The 27,168-nt window shown below is 37.7% G+C and overlaps 1 protein-coding gene across 2 annotated transcripts in view; it reads right to left on the bottom strand.

Annotated features, from left to right (window-relative positions):
• LOC126298319 (proton myo-inositol cotransporter-like) overlaps positions 1–27,168 on the bottom strand; it is a 520,199-nt gene that overhangs the window by 27,005 nt on the left and 466,026 nt on the right. For both annotated transcript variants that reach the window (XR_007552594.1, XM_049989617.1), the window contains exons 6-8: positions 14,038–14,277; positions 12,859–13,022; positions 4,993–5,104 (exon numbers count right to left, since the gene is read on the bottom strand). Coding sequence is in view for 1 of the 2 variants with exons in the window: in XM_049989617.1 (XP_049845574.1) it covers positions 4,993–5,104; positions 12,859–13,022; positions 14,038–14,277 (516 nt within the window). In the remaining variant the exon portion in view is untranslated. The remainder of the gene's footprint in view (positions 1–4,992; positions 5,105–12,858; positions 13,023–14,037; positions 14,278–27,168) is intronic.

A 27,168-nucleotide genomic window follows, 5' to 3' on the forward strand; every position in this document is an offset into this window, starting at 1 on the left:
TTGCTGATGTTATGGTATGGTTAGTTATGCATCGAAGAAATGGTGTCATTACTCAAACATTAATTTAAAAACAATAGATAATATGGTGACACTAGAGTTGTGATTTAATATACACTTCTGCAAGCTGAGATGTGTATAACTGGATCTTCTAAATTCTACCTACAGGGGTTTCTTTGTTTTACTTTCCTTTGTCTCTCCTTGTTATAATTTCATAATATATGAAAAAGAGAGTTCGTCCAACTACTGGGCATCTATTTTTCTTTGAGGGATTTGATCGATTACAGTTACAGAAGTGGCAAACTCAGCCACAGATTCAGTATAGAATCTTATATGGTTTCCATCGAGCCCTGGAGCTTTGATCAATTTTAATGATTTCAGTGGTTTCTAACCACCACTGATACTATTATCTATATTACAGATCTCCACAGTGGCCGAGAAATAAGTTGGAGCAATACCCCTAGATATTAATTTGTAAAGAAATATTTGAAAATGGAGTTAAAAATTTCAGATTTTGCATTGCTATCTTCAATTTTAGTTTCTGTCTCATTCACAAGTGACTGGACACTAACTTTGGTCCAACTAACAGCCTCTACGTATGTCCAGAATTTCTTTGGGTTCCGTGAAAGACCATTTGACAGTATTATGCTATGGTAGTCAGTGAAGGCTTCACACATTGCTCTCTTCACAGCCAGACTCCATTTCATTCAGCATCTCTCTATCTATAGTCTTATGCTTTCTTTACACCTATTATGCAGTAGTCACTGTTTTGTTAGCAGTTTCTTTATAATGATTGTATACAACGGATGGTCTCTCCCATTATGAACTATTCCACTGGGTACAGTTATATCCAGCGCATGGTCAACTATTCTTTTGAACTAAAGACATATTTCCTCTAAAATCTCCTTTCCTGTGCTGAACGTTTCAAGTTACTCGTTGAGATATGACACTACTGCTTTTTTACCTAGTTTATGGCATGTATGTCTCTTTCTACTTGTTTCAGTTGTCATTTGTACTGTTGTAACAACTGCTTCTTCAACTGCATCATGGTCAGTCATGCCAGTTTCCATGTGGACATCCTCAGTGAGGTCACATCTATTTGTTGCCATTAGATCCAATATATTTCCATCATGAGTGGGGTTCCAAACTGACTGTTCCTGGTAGTTTTCAGAGAAGTTATTTAGTAATGTTTCACAAAATGTCTTTTCACATCCACCACTAACGAAACTAATTTTCCCAACTAATTAATGGATAATTAGAGTATACACCTGTGATTTGGGAAATTTGTTTACAAGCACACTGAGGTTTTCTCTAAAGTTTTCAGTTAGATCAGGAGGCAAGCCTGGTGGGCAATAAAAGGATCAAGTTACAATTTTATGCCTGCATCTGATACTGACTCTTGCCCTAACACTCTCATATGCAGCTTCAATTTCTATTTTCATGAAACTGAGTTTCTTGTCCACCACAACTAATAGACCACCTCCACTTCCCATTAGCCTACCCTTTCGGTAACCACTTAAACAGGGTGTATACGGGGACAAGGAAAAAAAATTCCCGGATTATTCCCGGATTTCTCCCGGATATCCCATTTAAAAAATATGCTTTTTCCCGGGCGAATATACACTTTATCCGCGCTAAGTGACAGTAGGTTTTCAGTAGATTTTCCCTCGGAACTGCAAAACTTATCAATCCTTTGAATGGTTAACATTTTATACAATTGCGTAGAACTTCTGGGAAAAAAAAGACGGGAGAGAGAAGTATGGAGAAACTTTTAATTTAAAAAAAATGAGTGAAGTTTTGGAAGGACCTTTGATTTGCAGCAACATATACGCTGCATATTTTCGTATTATGAAAGTATAAATTCAAATTGCACTAGACACAGCGCGTTAATTTCCAGAGTGTTGAAACCGAGGTTGCGATGTCCTTTTGTAAGCGAGTCATATCTCACGCCACGAGGTCTCGCCAGCCGATGACAGCACCGATTCAGAGCATAGGGCACGTGTTATAGTCAGCCAATAGCAAGATCACTGGTTACATAGCACGAACACACAAGAGGAAAAGTTAACGGTTTACATTAATGTACACAGTACCGTATATCTGCAAGAAAAGCTAAGCTTTCACATATAATGTTAGTCTCTAAGATTAACACACTTCAACAGAAGTTAAGCTTTCACATGTGATATTGATCTCTTTTGCGTGTGTTATACTTTAAGATACATCACACAACTGTGCCAGTAAATTTAAAAAAAAATGGTTCAAATGGCTCTGAGCACTATGGGACTTAACATCTCTGATCATCAGTCCCCTAGAAGTTAGAACTACTTAAACCTAACTAACCTAAGGACATAACACACATCCATGCCCGAGGCAGGATTCGAACCTGCGACCGTAGCAGTCGCGCAGTTCCGGACAGAGTGCCTAGAACCCCTAGACCACCGCGTAAATTTAAAATTATGACATAAATGTCTCGGCTCGAAATTCTTGAAAGTGGCTGGTTCTCAAACTGTTCAGTTTCGAACGCTCTGTGATTTAGATATCCACCCCACTTTCTCACACGTAACTTATTTCATCTTGCGTAAAAAGAAATTTACTTTGAAAGTAACGCTTTTCTAACCACCATTCGCAGTACTATCCGGAGACTGTTAGAAGTAGGTTCAATTTACCAGTTGCCAGAGAGCGCCAGAAAACAGGCATTATTGTGCGTGTGCAACTGCAGTGGTGTAGGAAGCCCGAATGTGTGTGTGTGTATAAAGCACTAAGAGAGCTTACATTACACCATAAAAGAAACAGGGCATCAGAGGATACTCCAAAGAGCACTGGATTTCGTGAACCATACTAAAATGCATAATTCGGCTTGAAGTGCAAATTGGCTTTTTCCAGATTCACAATGAGGTCCCATCTGATATTAAGCTTTTCAGTGTGGTTTTTGGGATGTAAATTTTCTTGGAGTACCAGTACTCTATGATGTAATTTTTGGTTCTTTATTATGGCATAATGCCATACATGGCAGAAGATGATAAGGTGCACTTTAAATTCAGCGAACAGTTGGAACAAGCCAATACTGAGGAATGAAACACTTTGTTTCAAATAAAATGATTTCCTCAGCGGAAAGCTTAATAAACCCAAATTTCTTTAGTAAACTTGCAAAAATAACTTCATTGTTCTGCAAGGTGATTAATGCTTGACTGCTCCTAACTTGGAAATAAAATAAAATCAGAAAATTTAAATTAATAATATATTTATGCCCTCTGTAATTATGTGAAAGTATTTTAATTCAATTGATAGCTCCCGGCCACAGAAATCCGTTTTGTTTTCATTTGACGTGGGAGCTGTACACGAAGAGAAGCAGCGAAATCACTTAATGTAAACATGGGTCATGTGGAGACTAACCTCTTCCCCACTACAACTCAGACAACTCTGTGAAAGCGCGAATCTGGCAGCAATGGCACGCGAGAAAAATCTTTATTGTTTGTATCTGGCTGCTTGCTGCTACTACCGAAGCTAACAGCTAAACTTCAAGTAGTGGGAGACGGGAGAAGGTACTGCTTATACGCTTATGTGCAACAGACCGCTGGCAACTGGTCAAACGTACGTAATGTGAACACCTGTCACGTCATGCTCATAGCAAGCAGTTTATTGTTACAAAGAATTACAGTCTGAGCCCTACGGCCTTTGACATATTTTTGCTATTTGCACATGCTTGTGCGTGCACGGTGTTTTGTTGTTGTAAATTGCACTTTTCCTTTGCCACTAAAGATTTATTTTTTTCCTTCTTGTTTATATTTTATTGCTGCAGTATCATTCTCCAGTAGCAGGAAACAATAAAATTCTTTGCTAGAGAATCAATTCTGCAGTCAAAATTGCAAAAATTTAACTGAAAGCTAAAACAATGAAAAATTCCCGGAATTCCGAAAAATTCCAGGGTTTTTCCCGGTTATCTCCTGGATGAAAAAATTCCCAGGTTTTTCCCGGATTTCCCGGGTCGTATACACCCTGTTAAATTATACCGAAAAATCTCACTGCTGTCAACTTCAGGTTTTAATTGGATTTTTGTATCTAGTATTACACGAGCTGCGCTATTTTTCAGGAATTCTTCAAACTATGGCACTTTGATGAAAATGCTTTGGCAGTTAATTACTACAATTTTAATACTCTTGCTTTGGGGGGAGGGGACAGGGCATTCTTTTGGATCTTATACTTGCACTTTTGTATCTCTTACAGCTCATTATGTGGAAAGGATGGAGAGTCACCCCAATCTAAAAAAATCCTTCTGTGCACCCAACACACAGTCTAGGTTTCAGCCTTTGATGTGAATTGTACACCAGACTCATTTAGGGTGACCCCACATTTCTCTACCCAATTGTGCAAGGACAGGAAGTCATAGCCTAGCTTGTCGCACAACCTTCGAAGTCTGTGGTGCAGTTGTTCCACTCAACTCAGAACCAGGTGGCCACAATCTGACATGGGGACAATGCTGCAAATTTTGAGCTTTGTTGAAACTCTGTGTCCGAGGCTGATCTTCTCAGGCTTCTCTGCCAGTCGCTGGGATGATCCGAGTGGCCTACTGTGTACACCATCTTGTAACACACCCTTTTACTTATTTCATTTAACTGAAGGTGCCAATGTAATTTCCACTAAGGTGAAGAATAAACCTTTTATCTTCCTCTGCAGCTAAAATTAACTTGTTCTGTAGAAGTCATATTATTTGTACAATTTCACAAGCACCATACTTTCAGGTGTATCAAAGTAAAAAACTAGTTTGCATATGCTGTAGTTACACAATACCGATACTCTCAAAAGGAAGTGTGAAAGTATGTTAGAAAGCAAGTATACATACATGTTTAAATATTTGTGCACATACATGATAATTCACATTGCACACTACTCCAGTGTTTTCTATAAAAATTTCCACACGTAAGTCTTCAAAGCACACTACAGTGTATTATTATTATTATTATTATTATATTTGACATATTATGAAGTCTGAACACTTACTCAGCTGCAGAACACGGCCCTTCCGGTGCATCAAATGGACTGCTAATGCCTGGTGAGTCTAGTGCCATCAGATGGAAAGAAACACCCAGAATGATGAGAGCCAGTACAACCCCTGCAGAAAGAATTGTGACATTATGTAAGAGATAATACATAATATATATGTATGATAGCTTCATATTTAGGTTCCTGGATGAACCATTATTTCAAACAATGGAAAGTCCAGCATGAAATAAAAACAATATTATGGAAAGGATGGACTGCTCTCTCTCTCTCTCTCTCTCTCTCTCTCTCTCTCAAAGTTAAGACGTTGTCAGGCTTGGCTAGCACTTGGATGGGTGACCATTCGCTCTGCTGAGCGCTGCTGGCAAGCGGGGTGCACTCAGCCCTTTTGACCTTTTGAGGCAAACTGAGGAGCTACTTGATTGAGAAGTAGTTGCTCCGGTCTCGGAAACAGACATATGGTTGGGGGAGTGGTGTGCTGACCACACGCTCCTTCATATCCACATACAGTGATGCCTGAGGGCTGAGGATGACACAGTAGCCGGTCGGTTCCATTAGGCCTTCATGGCCTCTTCGGACAGATTTAAGTTCAGTTTTTTGGCTGAAAGCTTAAACCCTTTAATAGTCTTTTCATTGTGCCTGTCTGTGACTCAAAGTCTCGTCTATATGGTGAGTAACAATCTATCCTTCTCAGCTTATTATTTCAGTTACCTAACTACCTAATTTAAAATGTTTTAAATATGCCATCAATTGTATGGTTGTTTGCAAAGAGTGAGAAATTTTTTGCTAATATTTAAGATATTAGGAACTTTGGTGAATTACTGTGAGAATTTGCGCAACATTTCAACTGAGAGTTTTAAAACATGTTGGATATGTTGTAATATTATATCAGATTTGTTTCAGTACAGAAAAAAGTCATTATGCCAATAATTTCAGTTTTATATAGAAAATACATTTCTTGCCATTTATTTCTCTACTTATTTATTTTTACAACCTAGATTTTGCATCATTAGATCTTTGTCTATTGTAAGTGACAAAGATGTTGACATTTATAATAGTCCAAATATATACAGCAAAGAATTTACGATCATCAAAGAAATAAGTCTCCAGATAAAACTGTGTAAATTTAGAATGTTTTTTCTGCAGCTTCCATTTTCTGTGGTTTTCCTTAATTGTGGTGACATTTCTCCTTTGAAGTATGAACCACAATCTTTGCAGCTGATGTTACAGACACCACTTTTATTCATTGATGACTGTGTGCCTTTGTGGTAAAATACATTTTTGCCTACTATCTCAGTTGAGTAGTAGAATGTTTCATTTTCGTCAAAATATTTCCTGTTTTGGTAGACAGTCTTCCAACAAATGGTAATACACATTTGGAAATTGTTTTGGACACTGATCATGGATGTACCAGTGATTTAGATTTGATTTTTTAGCTTTTTCTTAAGAATACTGTTGATAGCAGTGAGCTGGAAACATTTTGTAACATAGCAGCCTAAATCGTGGCTGTGCTGTTGTGTTCACTAATACTCATGATATGATTTACTATTAAAATTTGTTTATTGCTATTTGCATATGCTGATTTGTTGTTAAGTATTACAGAAGGCTGATACTCAGAGAAGGAAAGAACCATCCCATATTTTTTTAGAAACACTCTGGATCTTGTTCTTCACATTTATTTCATAGCTAAAACTGTATGAGGTGCATGCTGTTTGTAACAGAATATACAGAGTGATTCAGCTGCCCTACCAACATCATTTTATGCAACCCATGATGTTATATCTGGTCTTCAAAAACCACTCAAGATTTTCATATTCTCTTGGTTGCTAAGTGCAAACTATTAGTGCTACAGAAAAAAAAATGACCAGAACCTTTTCTAGGAAATTTGATGTAGTTAAATTTTGTACTGGGATACATTTCCACTGGAGGCCACAGTTTTTTGAGTTAGTCAATAAAACAAAGAGCAAGAGTAGCCTTCAGACATACCTCCATCACCACACTCATCCCTCACCAGTCAGAATTTCTAGTATGTTGTTCATGTCACTCTCTCCTATCACTGTACAAAAAACTTTCGATTACATGAACTAGTCCCGATACTTAACTTTTTTTTGGTCTCTATTGATTGGGCTATTACACTTCCAGCATAGTCGGCTCTTTCATTAACATGATTGATTTAAACATGCCTGTGAGGGCAATGAAAGAAAAAGAAAGACTACAATGTTATGCAATAAACTAATTACGTAGACAATTCAACCCAAACTTAGCCCTTACAAGAACGTTAGTTTCATAGTCAGAAGGCTTGGCGAATACAATGATGTAATAATTTACTTTATGCTGTTAAAACTTACACATACTGTCAATTTTACAATCTGTAAGTGCTTGACTAAGCCCAGTGGCCTAATGAGGCCAGTCAATGAAAACCAAAGAATGTTGAATGTGGGAAACAATTCATGGAGTTGCAAATTTTTGTACAGTGGTAGGAAGGAGTGCCATGATAAATGTCATAGAAATCCACCAGAGGGAGCTAAGTGTGGGAGCACAGGTGTCTCTGAAGGTCACTTTTGTATGTTTTTTCTTGAATAACCCAAAACGTATGGCCTCTAGTGAAACACATTAATGTATTCTAATATCTATCAAGTTTTGCTGCCATAAGACAATGACAGCCCACAGTGGACTTCTGCGAGTAGCTGCACTGTAATTATAACCACCCCATATTAGAAAAAGAATACAAGCAGAAAACAGCAGCTAATACGTAAACTTACAGGTATTTGAGAATTCTCCAATTACAAGAACAGCCAAGTTAAGATTATACTATTCACTTGTACAACCAGTTGTTACATATGGGTCAGAAATGTGGACAATGACAAAAGCAGATGTGAACAACTAAGTGCATTTGATGGGACAATCCTGCAAGAAATTTATAGGCCGGTGTGAGTAGCATAGTATTGGAGAGTGAAGTCAATTATGAAATACAAGAGCTTATACAAGAGAAAGATACAGCGACATTTATTAAGTATGAAGAATATGTTGGTTAGGACACGTGGAGAGGAAGAAGTATGACACGATGACCAAACGAATAATAAAAAGCATACTGAAAGGGTGACCAAGAGCTAGATGGCTGGACAATATGTTTGCTGACCTTACCAAGATGGAGATCTGAGGATGGAAGAGATAAGCAGAGAACAAATGAGGAAGATGGTTGTAGAGACCAAAGCCCATCAAGGGCTATAGTATTGCAGAAAGAGACTGGGCAAAAGTGAAAAAAAGGTCAGAGTGTCATTAGAGCTCATCCCGTGACCCAGGTGGCTTTAAAATGGACTGACTGAATGTTCTTGGTTAAATCAGTAATATGAAATATGCAGATTTGAGAATTCTGGTGCCAATATTTTAATATCCATGTTTCTCGTTCTGCAAAGCCACAACTTAGACGGCCTGGAATGAAAATCATAAGGTATGAATTTGAAGGTAAAGAAGCATATACAATACTAGAATGTGAGTGTTTTTGGCAGTAATAGGTTTTTGGATTCCAAAGTGTATATGAAAAGTGTAAACTAATATTTTCTCGTAAGTAACTGGGATTGAATTGTATGTTACTATATAACAGTTGTATATTATGGTAAAATGGAGTGAATTTTGACTAGTCAGTGCTGCTAAAGAGGAGAATTTTGATTAAAATCAATAATTATGTGAATGAATAATTATTAGTTCCTTTACTGATCACCAAATGCCATGGGTTCAGTCTTTCATATTTTCTTCAACTGTGATTTGTACTAATAAAAATCTGTATTAACTGAAGCCAGTATTCAGACAGCTGTGAAGGAATAAAAATAATAATAATATTTTTCCATTTTCCATTTTCTCTTTTGCTCATGTGAAGAGCATTTTCAAATTAGGCTACTTCAATATAGCACGTGTTATGATTGAAAAAGAGGACCAGTCTTTCTTTGAGGGAATGAACCAAGAAAACAGAGGAGGCAGAGTCCACAATAATGGGTTGAATGCATTGTTTGAAAACAATGACAGAAATAGAAGGGCATTGCCAACACTCATTGCAGTTGTCATGGTAACTGGGGCAACTGACTGCTGAAGTACGTGGGGAAGTGATGCATTATAGTAGCCTCAATGACGGCTAAGGTGCAGTGCTCACTCACACCTGATGTTATTTAATATTTAAATTTATTTATTGATATTTAAGTTTGTTTACTCTCATTTGCAGATGTTAATTTCTTGTTTATCGTTTACAGGTATTGTTTTGATTGTGTGTAGTTCTTGTTCAGAATCATTAGAAGATACTGAAACTGACAGCAAAACAGTGTTTTTTCACGTAATAATACATTGCCAGACAAAAAGTTCAGCACCCAAAAAGGGAGGAGGAAATGAAATGAAACTTCATGAATTGAGAGGGTATGTGATGTTATTTCAGATATTACAAAACTGAATCACATTTACATAGAACTTGGTAGTATAAGCTCAGTAATCATTAAGATGTTGCATACTCTCTGGCACACATGCATGCACTGATTTGGTTAAGAAATGCATCAAAACTGTTGTATCACCTATGGAGGCTTGGCCTTTAACTGCTGTAACTGGTCTTAGATATCACAGCATTGTAATGGGATCGATGTCCGAAATGGTCCCACACATTGCATTGGGGACAGATCTAGGAATCTTGCCAGCTGTGCAAGTATGTCAACATCATGCATGAAGTTCATGGAGACATAAGATAAGGTAAGGTAAGGTAAGATAAGATAAGATAAGATACTTTATTGTCACATAACATGTTTTTATACAATCATTCGATTCAGAACATTGGTGACTCGTCAGTCTGTAACCTAAGTTGCTACAGTATTTTATATACTACAGGAAATACGTCATACATACATTGCTTATTATAGTAAAAATACAACATTTTATTTTAAATCTTTTCCTAACTCATTGAATCATTACTATAGCCTTCACACACCTATATGAAGTATGGATGTACTGAACGGGATACAAAACGCCATATAATTCTATATATAAACACGAATATAAAGCGAACATGTATACTTTGTATCTATATGGCTTCAAAAGTATACCATTTGTTCTTGCATCTTTACTCCCTATTTCTATTTATAAATTCTTCTAAACTGTAATATTGCTTTTTATTCATTTAGAAATTCTTCTAGACTATAATAACATTTGCTTTTTAGGTATGTGCCAATGGTCCGCAATGTGGATTCACCAAATATTGACCTTGTCTTATTTCTGATCTTCAGAGCCATGTAATATGGAGTATTTTCATATACTGTGAGTTGATGACAAGGCAGCATGTATTTCAATTTATGTCTATTTTCATAGGCATGTGTGAATGTATTTCCTTCAAACAAATGTGAGTTTTTCTGTTCAAAGAGAAGTATTTCATACATGAAGATGGAAGGGATTGTCATGAAGTCCAGGCTTTTGAATAGTGGTTTGCATGAATGTCTACTGCTATTGGTTCCTGTCATTGCTCTGTTTTTTTTTTTTTTAGTTTGAAGATTCAAAGGAGGTTTGTCTTTTCAGCACCCCATGTGTGGCTGAGCATTGTCCCATTGAAAAATGGTGCCTCCATACTGTCACAAGGGAGGTAACACAGGAGGACACACTACTGCCATGATGTACTACAGTGCTGTCAGAGTTCTCTCAATCACTACCAGCTGTGACTGTAAGTCATAGATGGATCCGCACACCATGACACAAAGAGTAACACTGCTCTGCTGCACCCCTCTGAAACATTGGAAGAATGGGACGTCTCCCCAGGCTGCTGCCATAGTTGCTGATAATGGTCATTCTTGAGAGTACAGAAATGTTATTCATCATTGAACACAATGCAATGTCATTCATTAGCAGCCTATGCTTCCTGGTCATGGCACCACTCCAAACACACCAGTATATGTTGTGGTGGCATTAACAGCAGCTATGCATGGGATGGTAATTCCCTACTTTGGCTGCTGCTAGTGTCCAATGCATGTGTGGAATGACACAAAATGCTGCAATGAGTCCATTACTTGTTGTTAGATGGCAGTTGCAGATGTGCTCAATACACAGTATGGCGATCCTCCCTTGGGTAATCAGACTAGAACCTCAACTACGAGTATGCCTGCTCTCACATTGCCATTCAGTCCAATAATGGGACATTGTCATATCCAAGTGCCCTACAAATGTGGATATTGCACAATTGGACCAGCTGGCCAAATGAAGACCCATAATGAGACTGCTTTCAGTTTGGTCCTGGTAATGCTGTTTCATTTGAGTATGTGGTATCTCTGTATCCTTCACCAAGATCACTCAACGTCTTATGCTGTTTATACCTGTTGTTTACACTACCAGGCCTAACAACAACACAGAACACAGACAGCACTGATGTACTCTGTTGTCTGATCTGACTGTCACATGGAATTGCAGCTCTAATCGTTTGCAAACCTGCAGATAGCATGTATGTGTACAAAGTAACATTGCTATCTGACAATGTTCATTAGGTACTTCACTTTTTTTGTCATGCAATGTATTTTACCAAGAACCTCACAGTGAAATCAACTGAAATTTCAATTTTAAATCAGAATTCATATAAAACTTAATGTGACTTTAATAACTAAAGTTCAAAAAATTAACCTTGACTATTTCCTACTGAAAACGTATAGGTAAAAATGTAATTTTTCAATAAAAAGAGGAAAGTACTAAACTTTGTTTTCATATGTTAGTACTACTTGTCATGTACAATTTTCATTGTTTCTACATAAATTCATATTTGAAGAAGAAAAATTGTCACTAGGTAGTGAAAACTGTAATAAGTAGTGTAGCATTTGAACCTCATTACATTAACATGTGGTTTGCTCATCCAGACAGTAAGGGTAAAATGCCAAATCAATTTGTTCCAAGTTGGTTGTATCCATCCCCCCCCCCCCCCCCCCCCTCCCATTCAAACACTTAGCAGCACCTTATGGGTACAAAAAAATGAAAAATGATTGTGTCACTCAGGTAAAAATAAGCTGCAGATTAGATTATGGGCAAGTGAACATTTTATGTATTTTTACAAAATAAAACTTAGAAGGTACTAAATGACAGTTTCTTGACAGATGCTGTTGAAACCAGTACAGCTTTTAGTATACCATGGTAAATTTTTTACATATAATTAATAGCCTGAAGAAGACAAAACCACTGTTTAACATAAAAAATAGCTTATCATCTGGCTATAAAGAACATTTTTTAATGAATGATAATTTAATGAACTGCCACTAACAACAGGACAAATATGGGAGAATGCTAGCAAAAACATCTCTGATGTGCTATAGCTTTTCAATTATGTAAAATTGTCCAGAAGCTTTATGAGAATGTTATACTGCCCAAAAACATCAGAAACTGTATGGAGCATGAAAATTAAAAGCAAATGGGAATATAACTTCAACACAAAGATTATACAAGACAGAGATGTTCAAAAACAGGAAAAATATATGAAATCACTTAACATTTTGAACATTTCAGAAAAAACAGGTAAAGGAATGACAGTTTGAAATTGCTGAAGTAATGAATGAGAAAAGAACAATGCCAAAATAAAAACCAATTATTAAGTTAGGTGAAATGGGTGTTGTTAACATCATAAGCCATACAGCTGAAAATACAGCCCAGTTCTGCAGGATCATGACTACATAATTCAGCTACTACTACCAAGACTTTTTTTCATTGTGTATTGGAACTATTCAACATACTGTTTATTTTAGGCAGTCAGATTCTATTACAAGACCACAGAATGCTTTGATCATCAAGAAATGGATTAAAAGAGAGCAAAGTGTTATTAATACAGTAAAAATGAATGAATATTTAAAGTGCTAACAAACTGTCACTCACCAGCCTGAGACCACAACGACAAAGGCCTCCGTCCAGAAACCTCTACTAAATAAAAGCCAATGAATGTACACAGGAAGTTCACACTTGCTGTAGCAGCAGCTAACCAAATTACCAGAGATAGGTCTTTAACTCCAGCCATCTGAATTATACTACCACTGTAATACCTGCAAAAAATAATTAAATGCTATCAAGCATTTCATAGATTTTTTCCACTAATTTATGCTATGTACTGAACCAAATTCTTACTAGGTATTTTACTGTCAGCAGCAACACCACGTAAAAAGTAAAGTAATGCACTGTTAAAAATTGTATTAAATCTCTCTTGCTTTTGCTAGTATATAGACAGCTTATACTGATCTGTGTGAAAGTTACACGAACTCACAGTTTGAAGAATCGGACAAAAAAAAAAAAAAAAAAAACTAAGTAGTATAAGAGGAACAGCAGTAGCTTTTTCTTCTTTTTAAGTACAGCAGTTGTTTTTCTCCAAGTAGAGACATACATATGAAGTAATGTCAAAATAATTCTGATAACCATCAGTGTGAGTATGTTAGCAGTAATCTTAATTTATATATTTTACAGTAGGAGCCTGCAAAGGCTGCTTCTTCCTGTTCACATGTAACTTTATGCAGTCCACATCTCTGGAAATTATTCTTCATGGTGAGGTTCATGGAGCAAAATATATGAATGGATGGAGTGCTGTTATCTATTTTTATTCATTCCTATCAGCTGTACTGGGTGCTGCATCTCCTGAAGCTAAGATATGGCCAGTCCACCTGTCCTTTTGTGAATATAACATTTTTTAATGTAATATCCGTTTTTATACTAATAATTCGATGATCAACAAAAGAAATGTGTGTACTGTTCATGTTACTGTACAGAAGATAGTAGTTTAGACATTAATCCAATTTAACAGAACATATGCTGGCATACCTACTACAAAATAGGATCCACAATGCTAATACATAATACAAAAAGCACAGAACCTAAATGAACAAGTAGAAAAATATTTTTTACTTATACTGAATTTTTTCCACCATGTACTTCCCTAGTGATATTATGTACTCTTTTTCTTCCCTTGCTCTCATTCATTGTGCTCTACAAATATTGTTACACATACGTTATTCCAGTACCTAAGAGCAGACATTTTTCATTCAGCTTATCACCGGCAAAGGTACTTACATCACAGTGTTGATGCCCGACAGCTGTTGGAATGCTTGCAGGGCACATCCCAAAATTAATGCATGGCGTGTGTGACTTGTTCTCAGGATTTTCACAAAAGTTGATTGCCCTGAACCTGCTTGTTTTGCTTGCTGGAGTTCTTCATCTTCAAGACATGAAGCCTTGATCAGCTCAAGTTCATCAGACGCAACTGCTCTGTCTCCTCGGATAGAACTCAGAACTTTCAGAGCATCATCGTACCTAACATACATATAAGAGTGTTATTCCCACAAAAGCATGTAATTTTTATATGCTGAAATAAATGTATAACACAAGAAGCGTAATACTCACACTTTGTAGATTCTGCAAAACTATACTGACAAAATATGGTCAATGAGTCTGAATGCTTAAAATTTTATTAACGATTCATGATAATTTGAACTGCCAGTGAAAATTAACTTAAACATTTACAATTAAGAAATATGTCTTGGTTTAGATAGTACGTCAAGAAAATAAGGTCAGTGTATTTAGCAACAGCATACACTGTGTTTATGCACTTAACACTTGGTATTGAATTTCATTTCTGATTTTTTTTTTCCTTTTTCCAATGTGTAAAATAAAATGAATTTGTTAAATGACAATTTATATGAGACAGTAAGACTGAAGCAAAAGTTAGGTACCCCAAATCATTGCACTGGTGAGGAGACTATTTTCTGCCTCAAACTTCTTTATCACCATAAGGTGGCTGTGTGTCTACTCTACAATAATTTCCTCCTAATAGTCCTCTTGCCCCTCCCCCTATTCCACAACCCTTATAGTGGTAAGAGGACACAGATAAAATATGGGCTGTTATGTATTAGGTAGTCCATACTGCAATCCATGGACTACATTTTTATTTTCAGAGTAATCACAAAGATATTTATAATTAAAAAATGGCAAATGTTTATTATTTCGAATTTCTTACTGTTTCAGAAAGTGGTTCTGTTAAAGCAGTAATTTAATTGCCTTTTCCTCTCATTTTTTATTTTCATCAGTTTCTGCCACTTCATTTGAAATAATAGTAAAAAATCAGAGTGATGAATGCTATCACTCGTGAATGAAATTGAATGCCATCTTTAACACATATTTTCCTGTTGTGGGATCAGGGTGACTGAGTTGTTTGTTTACCTTCAACTCTCTCATCACTGGGAGCACTTTATAGATGTCTGGTCAGGATATCTCCCAGTTACTTTAAAGTGCACCTGTCATTTCTCTTTTGTAGAATATAGTATAAAAAAACCATTTAGATTGAGTGAATTACTTGTGAACAGAATTTCCGGGTATTGTGTGCATTCTGGAATAAAAGCTGATATTACTAAGGTCACATTCAACATTTATATGCAACTATTACTCTAATTATCCCAAAAACAATAAATGATAGCATAATGGGACAATTTTGCAAATGAATTTTAAACCACCTACTGAAGAGAACATTTAACGAATAAATATAAAAGGAAAAAGAAGTATGAACAAATTTTGCTGCTGTAGACTGCCACCAAGTATTATAATTACTCTCAATATTACTGGAAGGAATCACGTTAATTTGTTTCATTCCTGTGCTTTGCTAGTAAGTAGTGTATTTAAAAAATTGCTAAAGGGATAAAAAAATTTGTCCTGCCTTTGAAGAGTGTGATGCAGCATCTTCAGCTACACAGGAGCAATGTGCTTCCAAATCAGCTCACAGAAGAGCTTCATCTTTCTCTTTCCAAAGCCTCTTATGTGTTAACTGCACAGCAGCTTTCAAATCTTACAAGTTCTGTAATTAGTTACCAGTACTTCCTATGATTCAAGATTACTGGTTTAGCCAGATCATATTACTGAAAAAGATAGCAAAGATATTATATTTGGCAGCAAAATTTGCAATTCTTTGGTAGATACTTTTTTTTCAGAAGTACAGTGAAATCCTGATTTTTCTTTAATGTCTGGACACCAGGACCAAAATTTCTGAAACACAGGAAAATTTCATGTTCAGAAACAACTGAAAAAGTGACATCATTTGAGCCTACTGATGCAAAATAAGAATGAATTCAAAGTTGCTCTGAAATATGATAAAGTGGGGGATCTATACCACAAATGTATACCAACACAAATCACCAACAAACTAACTACTCATCATGTTAGAAAATGTGCAGTACTTTTTCCACTTGCATGGTGTTTAAAACCATTTGTCTTTACAGTTTCCTAACCACACAATATATTTCAGGAAATTATACCTAAACCAAATAAAATGGGTCTTACATTAGAAAGGACATACCCAAAATACAACACACAATTGAAATCAATCTTCACTGTGTCAGTAGAAAATTAGGCTGGAGAGTGGGTGCATTACCTAAACAAGTTAAATTATTCAATGCTTTTTTAAAAAATCAACAAAGAGGAGATGAAATTTTGCTGTACAAAGTGAACAGATTTGGACTTATTTGGGAGGAAAAGTCAATCAATAAGAATACATTAACCAATGAGCAGGTACTGTATGAACATGGCTTGGGGCAGGGTACTGCCAGATTAGTCAGTATACATCATAATGGCATATTATAACAGCTTATGAACACACATGCTTAAGTTTTCAGTTTGTCTCCCATTTTTTCACATTACATTTTACTGTACTGTCAGTTTACCTTATTTTTATTGAGTTCTGGCATTAAATGATACTGGATATGATGAACTGGGATATTTGCATGTTTAAATGCATTATGAGTTTTGGATACTTCTGAGATAGGATTACACTACAACGACAATTGTTCTTGGCTACTTTTACATAATGTTTAAGCTCTCCCCCATCTGCCCCTCCCATAAATAAGGGCAATTCAGTATGGGCACACACAAGCTTGAAAACTAATAAATGACAAATAACTGACCATCACAATGAAAATGTTCAGTTTTTCCTGAACTATTATGACTACTGATTTAAAATGAAAGGGTTGTTATGATCAAATCAAAATATCCAGAACTGATTTTGTTCTTGAGTGCCCAGCATCTTTTCAGTACTTGTCTAGGGCAGCTACCAAGAGAGAGAGAGAGAGAGAGAGAGAGAGAGAGAGAGAGAGAGAGAGAGAGAATTGCTATCAAATTAGCCCATTACTTTCACAATTTTTCCACAGCAGAGAGAGAGAGAGAGAGAGAGAGAGAGAGAGAGAGAGAGAGAGAGAGAGAGAGAGAGAGAGAGAGGTGGAAAAAACCAAAAAATTCCATCCAAACAAACTAGTTAAGAAAAGTTAAATTGATAAAAAGGGAATAGAACTATAGGCACATATTTTAAAATAATGTTGGGTCCATATATACACTGTTGAGCCAACACATTATGATAACTTGGTTAATCGCATGTTGGTCCACCTTTTGAACATAATACTGCAGCAGTTCTGTGTGAGAATAATTCAACAAGTCCTTTGTAGGTTTCCCAGGGTATGTGGCACCAAATATCTATGCACAAGTCCCGCAATTCCTGTAAATTACGGCCCTATTGTTAGTGAGCATGGAGCTGGCACCTGATAGCCTCCCAGATACATTCAATCAGGTTCTGATCAGGTGAGTTTGGTGGCCAAGACATCAATATGATTTCACTATCATACTCCTCAAACCACTGTAACATGATTTTAGCCTTGTGACTGACAGTTATCCTGCTGCCAGCTGCCATCACCATCAGGGAAGACCTCAAGCACGAAGAGATGCAGGTTATCCGCAATAATGTTCATGTAGTCCACAGCTGTCATGATAACTTAGATTATTATCACTTGTCCAACCGAAGCCCAGGTTATTGTCCTCTGTAGCACAATACTGTTCCCAACCACATGCATCTGGGGTGTGGGTCTTGTTTTGAGCAGTCGTTTACCAGGATAATGACAAATCCAGACACTACCATGGACCTGGTGTAGCAACAAACACGATTCATCTGACTACGTGACATGTTACTATTGATCCACAGTCCAGTGTTGATGATTCGATGCCCACTGAAATCATAGTGGAGGAAGTCACTGTGTCAACACGGAAACATGTAAGAGTAATCTGTGAAAGACTGCCCTTTTCAACAATGTGCATTTGTTAGTGGGCTCTGAAACATTTTTGTGCCTGTACTCTGCCATTAGATCTATCACAGATCTCTGTCTATCTTGCTTCACAGAGCACACATTCCTCCAGCCTCCATGTTCTGTGATGAGGTGTGGACGTCCAACACCTTAGGGCATACTCATAGTTTCATTATCTTTCACCCACTTTCTATACATGCTCATGACTGTAGCATATGAACTGCTGACCAGCTGAGCCATTTTGGAGATGCTTGTTCTCACGTGCTAAGCCATAACAATATGCCCTTGGTCAAAGTCACTTATAAGGCTCATATCAGTACTAGAATGAGTCCCTATTCATTTCTCCTCCATTTATATAGCTTTCTTACCATGTTGCATGCCTGCAATATCACCAGATGGTATTCAGTCCTACAGTTGGTAGTGGCCATAATGTTTTGGTCAGTCAGTGTACATTGTTCAGTGCTTCTAAAAAAAATAGGGACAAACAAAATGTTTAAATACAAGGAATTCTCTGAACATGTTGTTGGCTTTAATTTTACATGTTATTAACAAGTGGGAAGTTTAGGAAACAATCTCATTTTAGAGAAGCTATAATTTGCAAACCATAAATAAGGTCAACCACAAGAACAACATAGATGAATGTGAATAATTAGGTAATAAACAGAGTTTGTTTCATACAGAGTACGAGTTCAAAGAAGAATGCATTAGTCACTGCAGATTAAGCCAATAGAAAGAGGGAAATTGGTTGTAATAATATCTGTATGTGGCGTAATAGCAATGGCTTTCTTTTTCCTATCCATACTCTGCACTCCAACCGTGAAGTGCATGGCACAAGGAACTGCCCATCATTTTACATTCACATATGGATTGCAGGTTGAATGATTGAGTGAACACCTCTGTACATGCTATAATTAGTCTAAATCTTCTCCTAACGATCCCTATGGGAATGGTATGTGGAGAGGCTGTAGTCTGTTCATAGATTCATCATTTAAAGCTAGTTGCTGAAACTTTTAACTAAGCTTTCTCTCCATAGTTTGCTGCCATCTTTAAGTGTTTGCCACTTCATTTTCTTCAGTACTCCACCACTCTCTCATGGGTCGTGTAACCTATAACCACCTGTACTGAACCCCTCATATATGTTCAATTATCCCCCCGTTAAGTTGTATTTTATACGAGTCCTAGAAACTTAAGCAATACTCTAGAATGGGTCACAAGACTGTGTTGTAAGTAATCTCATTTGTAGACTGATTGCATTTCCCTAGTATTATACCAAAAAACTGAAATTTGCCACATACTTTACCTACAACAGAGCCTACATGATCTTTCCATTTCGTATCTCTATAAAGTGTTACTCCAGGTATTTGTATAATCTGGTGACCCACAAACATTATATTTATAGGATACTACTTTTTTTCATTTTGTGAAGTGTACATTTTTATGTTTCTGAACATTTAAAGCAAGCTACCAATGTCTGTACAACTTTTTTTTTTTTCAGACATTGCTTCATTATAGATAACCATCATCTGTGAAAAGTCTGAGGTTACTATTAACACTGTCTGTATGGTCATTAATACACAACATGAACACTAAGGATACATTCGCACTTCACAGTGTATGCCTGAAATTCCTTCTGCAGCTGTCAATGAGTGTCCATCCAAGATAAAATTCTGCATCCTACATATCAAGAAATCTTCAATTCTGTTACATTTCACTATGACTGTGCTTTTGATATTAAGCATATGTATGGTACAGAGGCAAATGCTTTTACAGAAAAAAAAAAAAAAATGCATGTACCCGACTCCTTTCATCTGAGTCTTTCAGGATGTTGCAGCATTTCACATGAGCTATGTGTTTAGAATCCATGCTAGTTGGCATATAGGAGGTCATTCTGTCTGTGACTCCTCATTACATCTGAACACAGAACACATTCTAAGATACAACTGACAAATGGATGTCAAGTCAATGGGATAATAGTTTCGTGGTTACCTTCTTCTTCCCTTGTTGTTGATGTGTGGGAGCTATGCCTTCTTCCAACTACTTCCTTGTTTTTCAAGGGATGTATGGTATTTTATGGCTTAAAGTGGGGCTAACTCAGCCACAAATTTGGTACTGAACCTGATAGGACACCCTCTGAGCCCCCATCGTTTTGTTCCATTTTAGTGATTTCAGCTGCTTCTTAACATCATGGCACTAATATCTATAGCACTAGTCTTTGGAGTGGTGCACGAGTTGCAATACTCCTGGATTTTCCTTTGCAATGGAACATTTGAAAATGGATTTCAGAATTTTTGCTTTCGCTTTGCTATCCTCAATCTCAGTTGTGTCTTGTCCATGGTTGCATGGGCAATAACTTTCACAATATTAACTCCCTTACATATAACCAGAGTTTCTTTGGGGTTTGTCAGAGATCTTTTTTTTCTGATAGGAATGGTCACCGAAGGCTTTGTGCATTGCCCTCTTGACAGAGAAACAGATATTATTCAGCAACACATTATCTATAGCTCTATACTTAGTTGTACACCTGCACTGCAGAGACACTGACATGGAGGGTCTCTTATGAACAGTTCTACCAGGTGCATATTTATCAAGAGCTTAGTTAACTGTTGTTTTAAACTTGAGCCACAGTTCTTCTACATGCTCCTCTCCAGAGCTAAATGTATCAAGTTCTTCATTGAGACATGACACTACTGCCTCTTTGTCTAGTTTGCTGAACATATAAGTCTATTTGTTTTAGTTGCCCTTTATTTCTGCAAAGCAGGGTTTAAATTCCTGCCTGTTAATGTCAAATCCAAAAAATCTGTATCAGTGTTGAAGAGGGCTAAGGCACAGCTTTATACAGGGTGCTCTCTTCCAGATTTTTGTTGTTTTGTTTTATGACCTTGCTCCCAATGAGACATTAAACTAGTTCCTCGACGATGATGATGATGATGATGATGATGATTATAATAAAGTTTGCTTTGCTTACAAATTAGCTTCATTTGGTTACCAGCATTGAGTGATAATGGAATAGTAGTCAAAGTGTCTTTTAGCATTAATAAGAAACATTTATGGCCTGATGGAAGGAGGGAGCAAGCTTTTAATAATGATATTTTTTTCCACCTAAGTTTGTTTACATTTTTTTATGTTTAAATCTCATCCATCACCCTTCTAGTTACACATTTGGTTACATTTCATTTTGGTTCCTGTCTCATGCAACTTGTAATCCTCTTCCTCACTTTACTTCCTTTGTTTTGTTCTCTGAGCCTGACAAATAATGTGCCAGTTAAACAGTATTTCAAAAAATATTTATTTACAAAAACCACTCGAGGGAACACATTCATTTTCTTATCATTTAAAAGCTCTTAATCCTTCTGGTGTATGTTAAGTCTTCTTCCCATAAAAGAAAACCAACAAACTTCTTCCTCATTATTTTATTTTTTGAATTTCCTCAATCTTTTACTTTCTCCTTGGATGTTATTTTATGTCCATATTCATCAATATCATGTTCCATCTATTAATCTTCTATGCTTGGGCCATTACTCTTCTATATTAAGATATAGCCACCTCAAATATAGCTTTTACTTTTAATTTTAATAGCTGTCTACAAACTCCTTTACCCAGTTTCTTTCAACAGTTGTCACCTTTATACATTCTTTGGTTGGCTTTCTCACAACTCGTACTGTTTTGTGTTGACAAAAAAATTGACATATGATTCAGGCCAGTATAAGTTACATGCCATTTATTTTTAATGTAAGCACCAAAAAATAATTACAGAGGTCCTGGTTCAATCCCCAATTGGTCTTAAGATATCCTCTTTTGGTAGCAGTAGTTTAAATTGGACATCTGTAGCAGCATTGAGGTTGTGCCAACTGAACAATTGACTGTAACAAATGACTTCAACTGGGAAGTGAGCACCTTTTCTTATACTTTTAATCTTCGATTTTCTTCTGGTTTTAGCGTCTTTTTCTGTTAACATTCCGATTTTGTGCCCTTGTAATTGTGACTGTAATAAAAGTGTAAAACACCATTCAGGCTGTTTGTACCGAGTTCACCATTGCACCAAGCATTCCTACAGTGTTGACCCTGATCAGAACGAGAAATGTCCACACTGCCAGACAATGGAGGGATAAAACGGGAGGTCGATACCAAAGGGCTGTGTACACACTTCAACATCAGTAGAAATAATGACTGCTCCCTCCTCTGACATCAACAGTAACAGCATCAGTATCAGTATCTACTACATCCAACAATGCACTGTAGGACAACACAACACAGTGTTTTGGATGTTCAGACTAGAACTTTTGTTCTTATATTTTTTGACAGCACAAAATAGATAAGAATTTAAAAATTGTCTCGTAAGAAACTTTTACGTCCTCTCCAGAGCTCAGGCTTTATAGATTAACGGCAGACCACTGTTCGGCAAGAAATCACCATGTCAGCTTCTGCATGAACTTCACTCAGTAGCAGGACAAGATTTGATACCAGAGCAAATGTTGCACATGATGGGTCTTAAAAGACTTCTCGAAAATATGAGAATCGTTTCGACTGGGAACAAAACTACCTTTTCAAGTGCTGACAGAAAGAGCAGAACCAATGGTGGCATGCATGATATTCAAAGCAAGCAATGCTGTAGATGGCATTATTTCAGCAGGGGCCCCCAACAGAGCATGTTGGAAACAAGTGAGTGCCCTGGATCAAGCATCATGAGTGAGGTGCAATCTACCTCATCGGAAGTTAGCAGCGACAGTTCACAGTTCAGCCGTGCAGGTGGCAGCACTGCATAACACACAGCATGTAGGAGAAGCTAGCACTGGCAATGGATGACAGTGAAACTACATGCAATATGATAAATGTTCATGAACAAACAGACCCTCATGGTGGCGGTCTGTTTCACCAAATATCTGGCAACAGGACTCACAAATGCTCTGCTCCATGTCAGTACCCACACATTCAACGACCTCTAAAGGATGCTCCTGCTCATCGCATACAAACATTAAGTCACCCACAGAACTATGGCATTTGTTCCCTTACCACACCTTTCGCAGTGAATTCACAGCAAATGTTCACAAATGGTAATCTCTGCAGTGTACACCCAGGTGTGCAACACGAGACAATGTACACCTTAATGAAGTTCTCTCTGCGCCAGTCAAGCATACATGAGGTGGGTTCAAATGGAATTTCCAATTGGGTTACTATGTTCCACATACTGCAAGCAACAGGCAAGAAGCTAGGTAGCTTTGAGGCAGTAGCCAGAATGGAAGTAATACACATCATAGCAACACCAGGTTATGACAACATCAACTTTGAGAAGCTCTGCTTTTACAAATACTCCCACGATTGGAAGGTAGGATTTACCACCTTGGCCAACTGGGCAAAGCAGCCATTCGTAACAGATAGGTGCTCCAACATGACATTTTTGCTAGACACAGGATCAGATATCAGAGTGTTACCTGAAGGATTGTTCTAACCATACAGCACAGCCACTCCTCTAGATTTAGCAGTAGCAAATATTCAGCAATCAAAGTGTATGGAAGCAGATCATTGGTGTTAGATCTTTGCTTCCAAGAGCACATGATGGACTACTGTGGAAAGCAATAATAGTGGCAGTGGGAAAGCACAACGAATGCCGCAGAATAGTACAAGCATTTCTGGGTATCCCACAAGAGCAAAGGTGTAGGTGTAGACACAAGACAACACTCAACATTTCATCTGCACCAAACCGGGGCAGGCAGTAGCAGCTAAACCACACTGTCTCATATCAGAAAAATTTGCAGTAGGTAGTTAAGACACATAGAGGCAAATGCAAGAGGGCACAACAAGGCCATTATATAGCCAATGGGCATCACCTCTACATATGGTCAAGAAATTAGATGGCACATGGAGGCTGTGCAGAGACTATTGAGTGTTAAATTCCATAACTACCCTGGATACATACCCTATTTGACATATCATGGATATGAACAATTCAATGGCAGGTGCGCATTTTTTCAGAGCAATTTAATGTACATGAGCATATTGCAAATTTCTGTGGCCCCATTGAACACTGACAAGGTGGCAATCAGTCACCATGCTCTTTGGTTTATTTAAGTACTGTTACATGCTATTCAGGTTGAAAAATGCTGCTCAAAAATGGCAGCAGTTTATTCATCAGCTGCTGGGTGGGCTGGAATTATTATTTTGCTACATGGGTGACATCCTTATGTTTTCAAAGGCTCAGGAGGAACCCCAGGCCTTCGACTCCAATATGCTGGTGTGGTGGTCAATTTAGACAAATGTGTCTTTGGTCAGAACAAAGTAAAGTTCCTCGGTTTTGAGATATCGGCAGAATTCCACTGACAGAGCATATGTCAGTTACACAACAGGTTCCACTTCCCACAACTTTCAAAGATATAAGGCAGTTTCTTGAAATGCTTCATTATTACTGCCAGCACCACCTCTCTCAGACAGTGAGACTGTTGCAACCATTAACAAAACTACTTAAGGGCAAACACATGGCTAGTGTAAGAAAGGTTCCTTGGAGCAACAAACTGGTGATGGTGTTTGACAGAGTAAAGGAGTATGCTGTCAGGGCTATACTGCTTGCACACTCTCTGATTAATGCACCACTAGCGATTATTGTGGATGCCAGCCAGCCAGCCAGCCATGGGGACAGCACTTCAGCAACTTGTCAATGGCACTTTGGAGCTGCTTGCCTTTTTTTTCCTGTTGTTTACAGCCACACAAAAGGCTTTGAGTACTATAGACAAGGAACTTTTTGCAGCATATACAGCTGTTCTTCACTTCACAGATTCAACTGAAGGCCACACTTTCACTATTTACACAGACCGCACACCAATTACAGTACTCTTCAGCAAGGGAACTCCTAAAGACTTGCCAAAACTTCTTAGACATACAGATTTTATTTTGCAATTCACCACAGATGTCCACATATTAGCAGGAGTAAGAATATTGTGGCCGATTTCTTATCATGGTGACTGTGAGTGTAAAAGCGGTAAACTGAAAACACATTGCCCAAGAACAAACTCTTGACCCAGAATTACATGAATTACGAGTGAGTGGACAATGTAGTCTGACACTGAAGAATGTAAAAACGTTAATAGGGGATTTAATGTGATGATGCTATGTCACAGTCAATATGACATGTGTTCATTCCCAGTAATTTCTGATGAGCAGTTTTCAAGGTGTTCCACAGCCTTTCACACCTGGAAATGAGAGCTACAGTGCTATTGCTGACAAGGAAGGTGATGTGGCCTGTATTGAATAAAGACAGTTACCAGTGTGCACAACAATGTCAGAGATGTCAAGAATGCAAGGTGGAAAGAGAGATAGCGAGCCACACAGGCAACATCATCAAGCACTCGGCAACATTTGGTCACATTCATGTGGATCTGGTAGGGTCACTACCTTACTAAAATGGCTTCTGCTGTTTAGTTACTGTAGTGGATCATTTTACAAGATGGCTGGAAGCATTTCTGCTAATAGACAACACTGCCACAACAGTGGCCAAGACAGTACTCAGTGGATGGATAGCAAGATTTGGAACATCCCAAGCTATTACAACCAACAGGGGCAGACGGTTTGAGGTAGCATTAACCCAAGAACTCTTCGATTTGCATGGGTGCAACTACATTCAGACAACTAGTTATCACCCTTACAGCAATGGAACAGAGGAAACATTCTACTGCACTCTGAAGGTGGCACTGATGTGCGCTAAAGAGACATGGGCAAGTGCCCCACCACTGATCCTGCTAGGATTGAGGTCAACACTCAACGAGGACTTGGGCCACATTTCTGCTCAATTAGTCTATAGCAAAATGTTGCATCTACCAGTGGGATTGCTATTGGAGAAACCAGCAGACCTCCCTGTGACAATGGCAGTTTTAGAGTTTGGGCACCACCTACATGAAACTATGGCACTTCTCTGTCTGACACTACCCAAACCGCGTGGATATAAGCTCATTTCTATGTATAAGGGCTTGTTCAGCTCTGCTGATTTGTGGCTTTGCGACAACTCAGTCTGTCCTCCATTTACACCGCCTCATAGGGATGCATTTCCAGTTGTGCAATGCAGCCCCCACACCTTTAAGATATGGTGTAATAATCAGGAGGAAGAAGCCTCTACCAACCATCTTAAACCAGTGCTCCTGCAAATGGATGAAACAAACACAACTACCAGCACACACTCTCATTGCACTCAAATCCTTTCACCAGTCCGCACAGAACCAGCTACTGACAACAGCAGCCCAAGCAGCAGATGCCAGTTACAGCCACCGGAAGTACCAACATTGAGAACTCATGCAGGGTGAGTGGTAAAACATCTGATCTGTGACATGTCTGGGACTCTTGGTTGTGTTTTCTTTCTCTTAAGAAGAAAAAGGAGGGGGAGGGAGGGATGCTGGTGTGGTGACCAATTAATTGTAACAAATGGTGTCAACTGGGAAGTGCATCACCTTTTTATACTTTTGATCTTTGATGTTGTTCTGGGTTTTAGCACCTTTTTCTGTAAATGTTCTGATTTTGCACTCCTGTAATTGTGATTGTAATAAATGTGTACAATGCTATCCAGTGTGTTTGCAATACACTCGCCATGGCACAAAGCATTGTAGGGTCAAGCTACACCATGATTTGGATTTTATGTTATAATCTATGTCTCTCCTTTGTTAGTTGTGTGAGATAATATTCAGCTCAGAGAAAGACATGTTAAGTAGCACTGTGCCTATATGAAGTACAAGCATAATCTGCCCTTCCTACTGGATGACTGATGATTTATAATCAGCAGAAAACTATTCTTAATTGAATATTACAGTTTTTCTATAAAACAATCTGTTCCTGTTATGAAAAGTATGATGTTTTATTACAAAAGAACTATGTTTTCCTTAAATGTTAATATTTTTGGTCACTGAAACTCTTCTTAGTTCCAGTTTTCCTAGATATCATTTCTTTGTACAGTAAAGGGGAGATGCACATTTCTCTTTCTATAGCAGAGTTAACTCTTTCTATTGCAGAGTTAACACAACCAAACACACTCACCAGTTGCTATCGATTATGTGTGCAGCTGCAATATATACTTCAGCCATATTCCTCAGCCACCAACTCATAAGAACTCTGCTAT

Source organism: Schistocerca gregaria, chromosome X (assembly GCF_023897955.1).
Source record: "Schistocerca gregaria isolate iqSchGreg1 chromosome X, iqSchGreg1.2, whole genome shotgun sequence".
NCBI classification, from domain to species: Eukaryota; Metazoa; Arthropoda; class Insecta; order Orthoptera; family Acrididae; genus Schistocerca; species Schistocerca gregaria.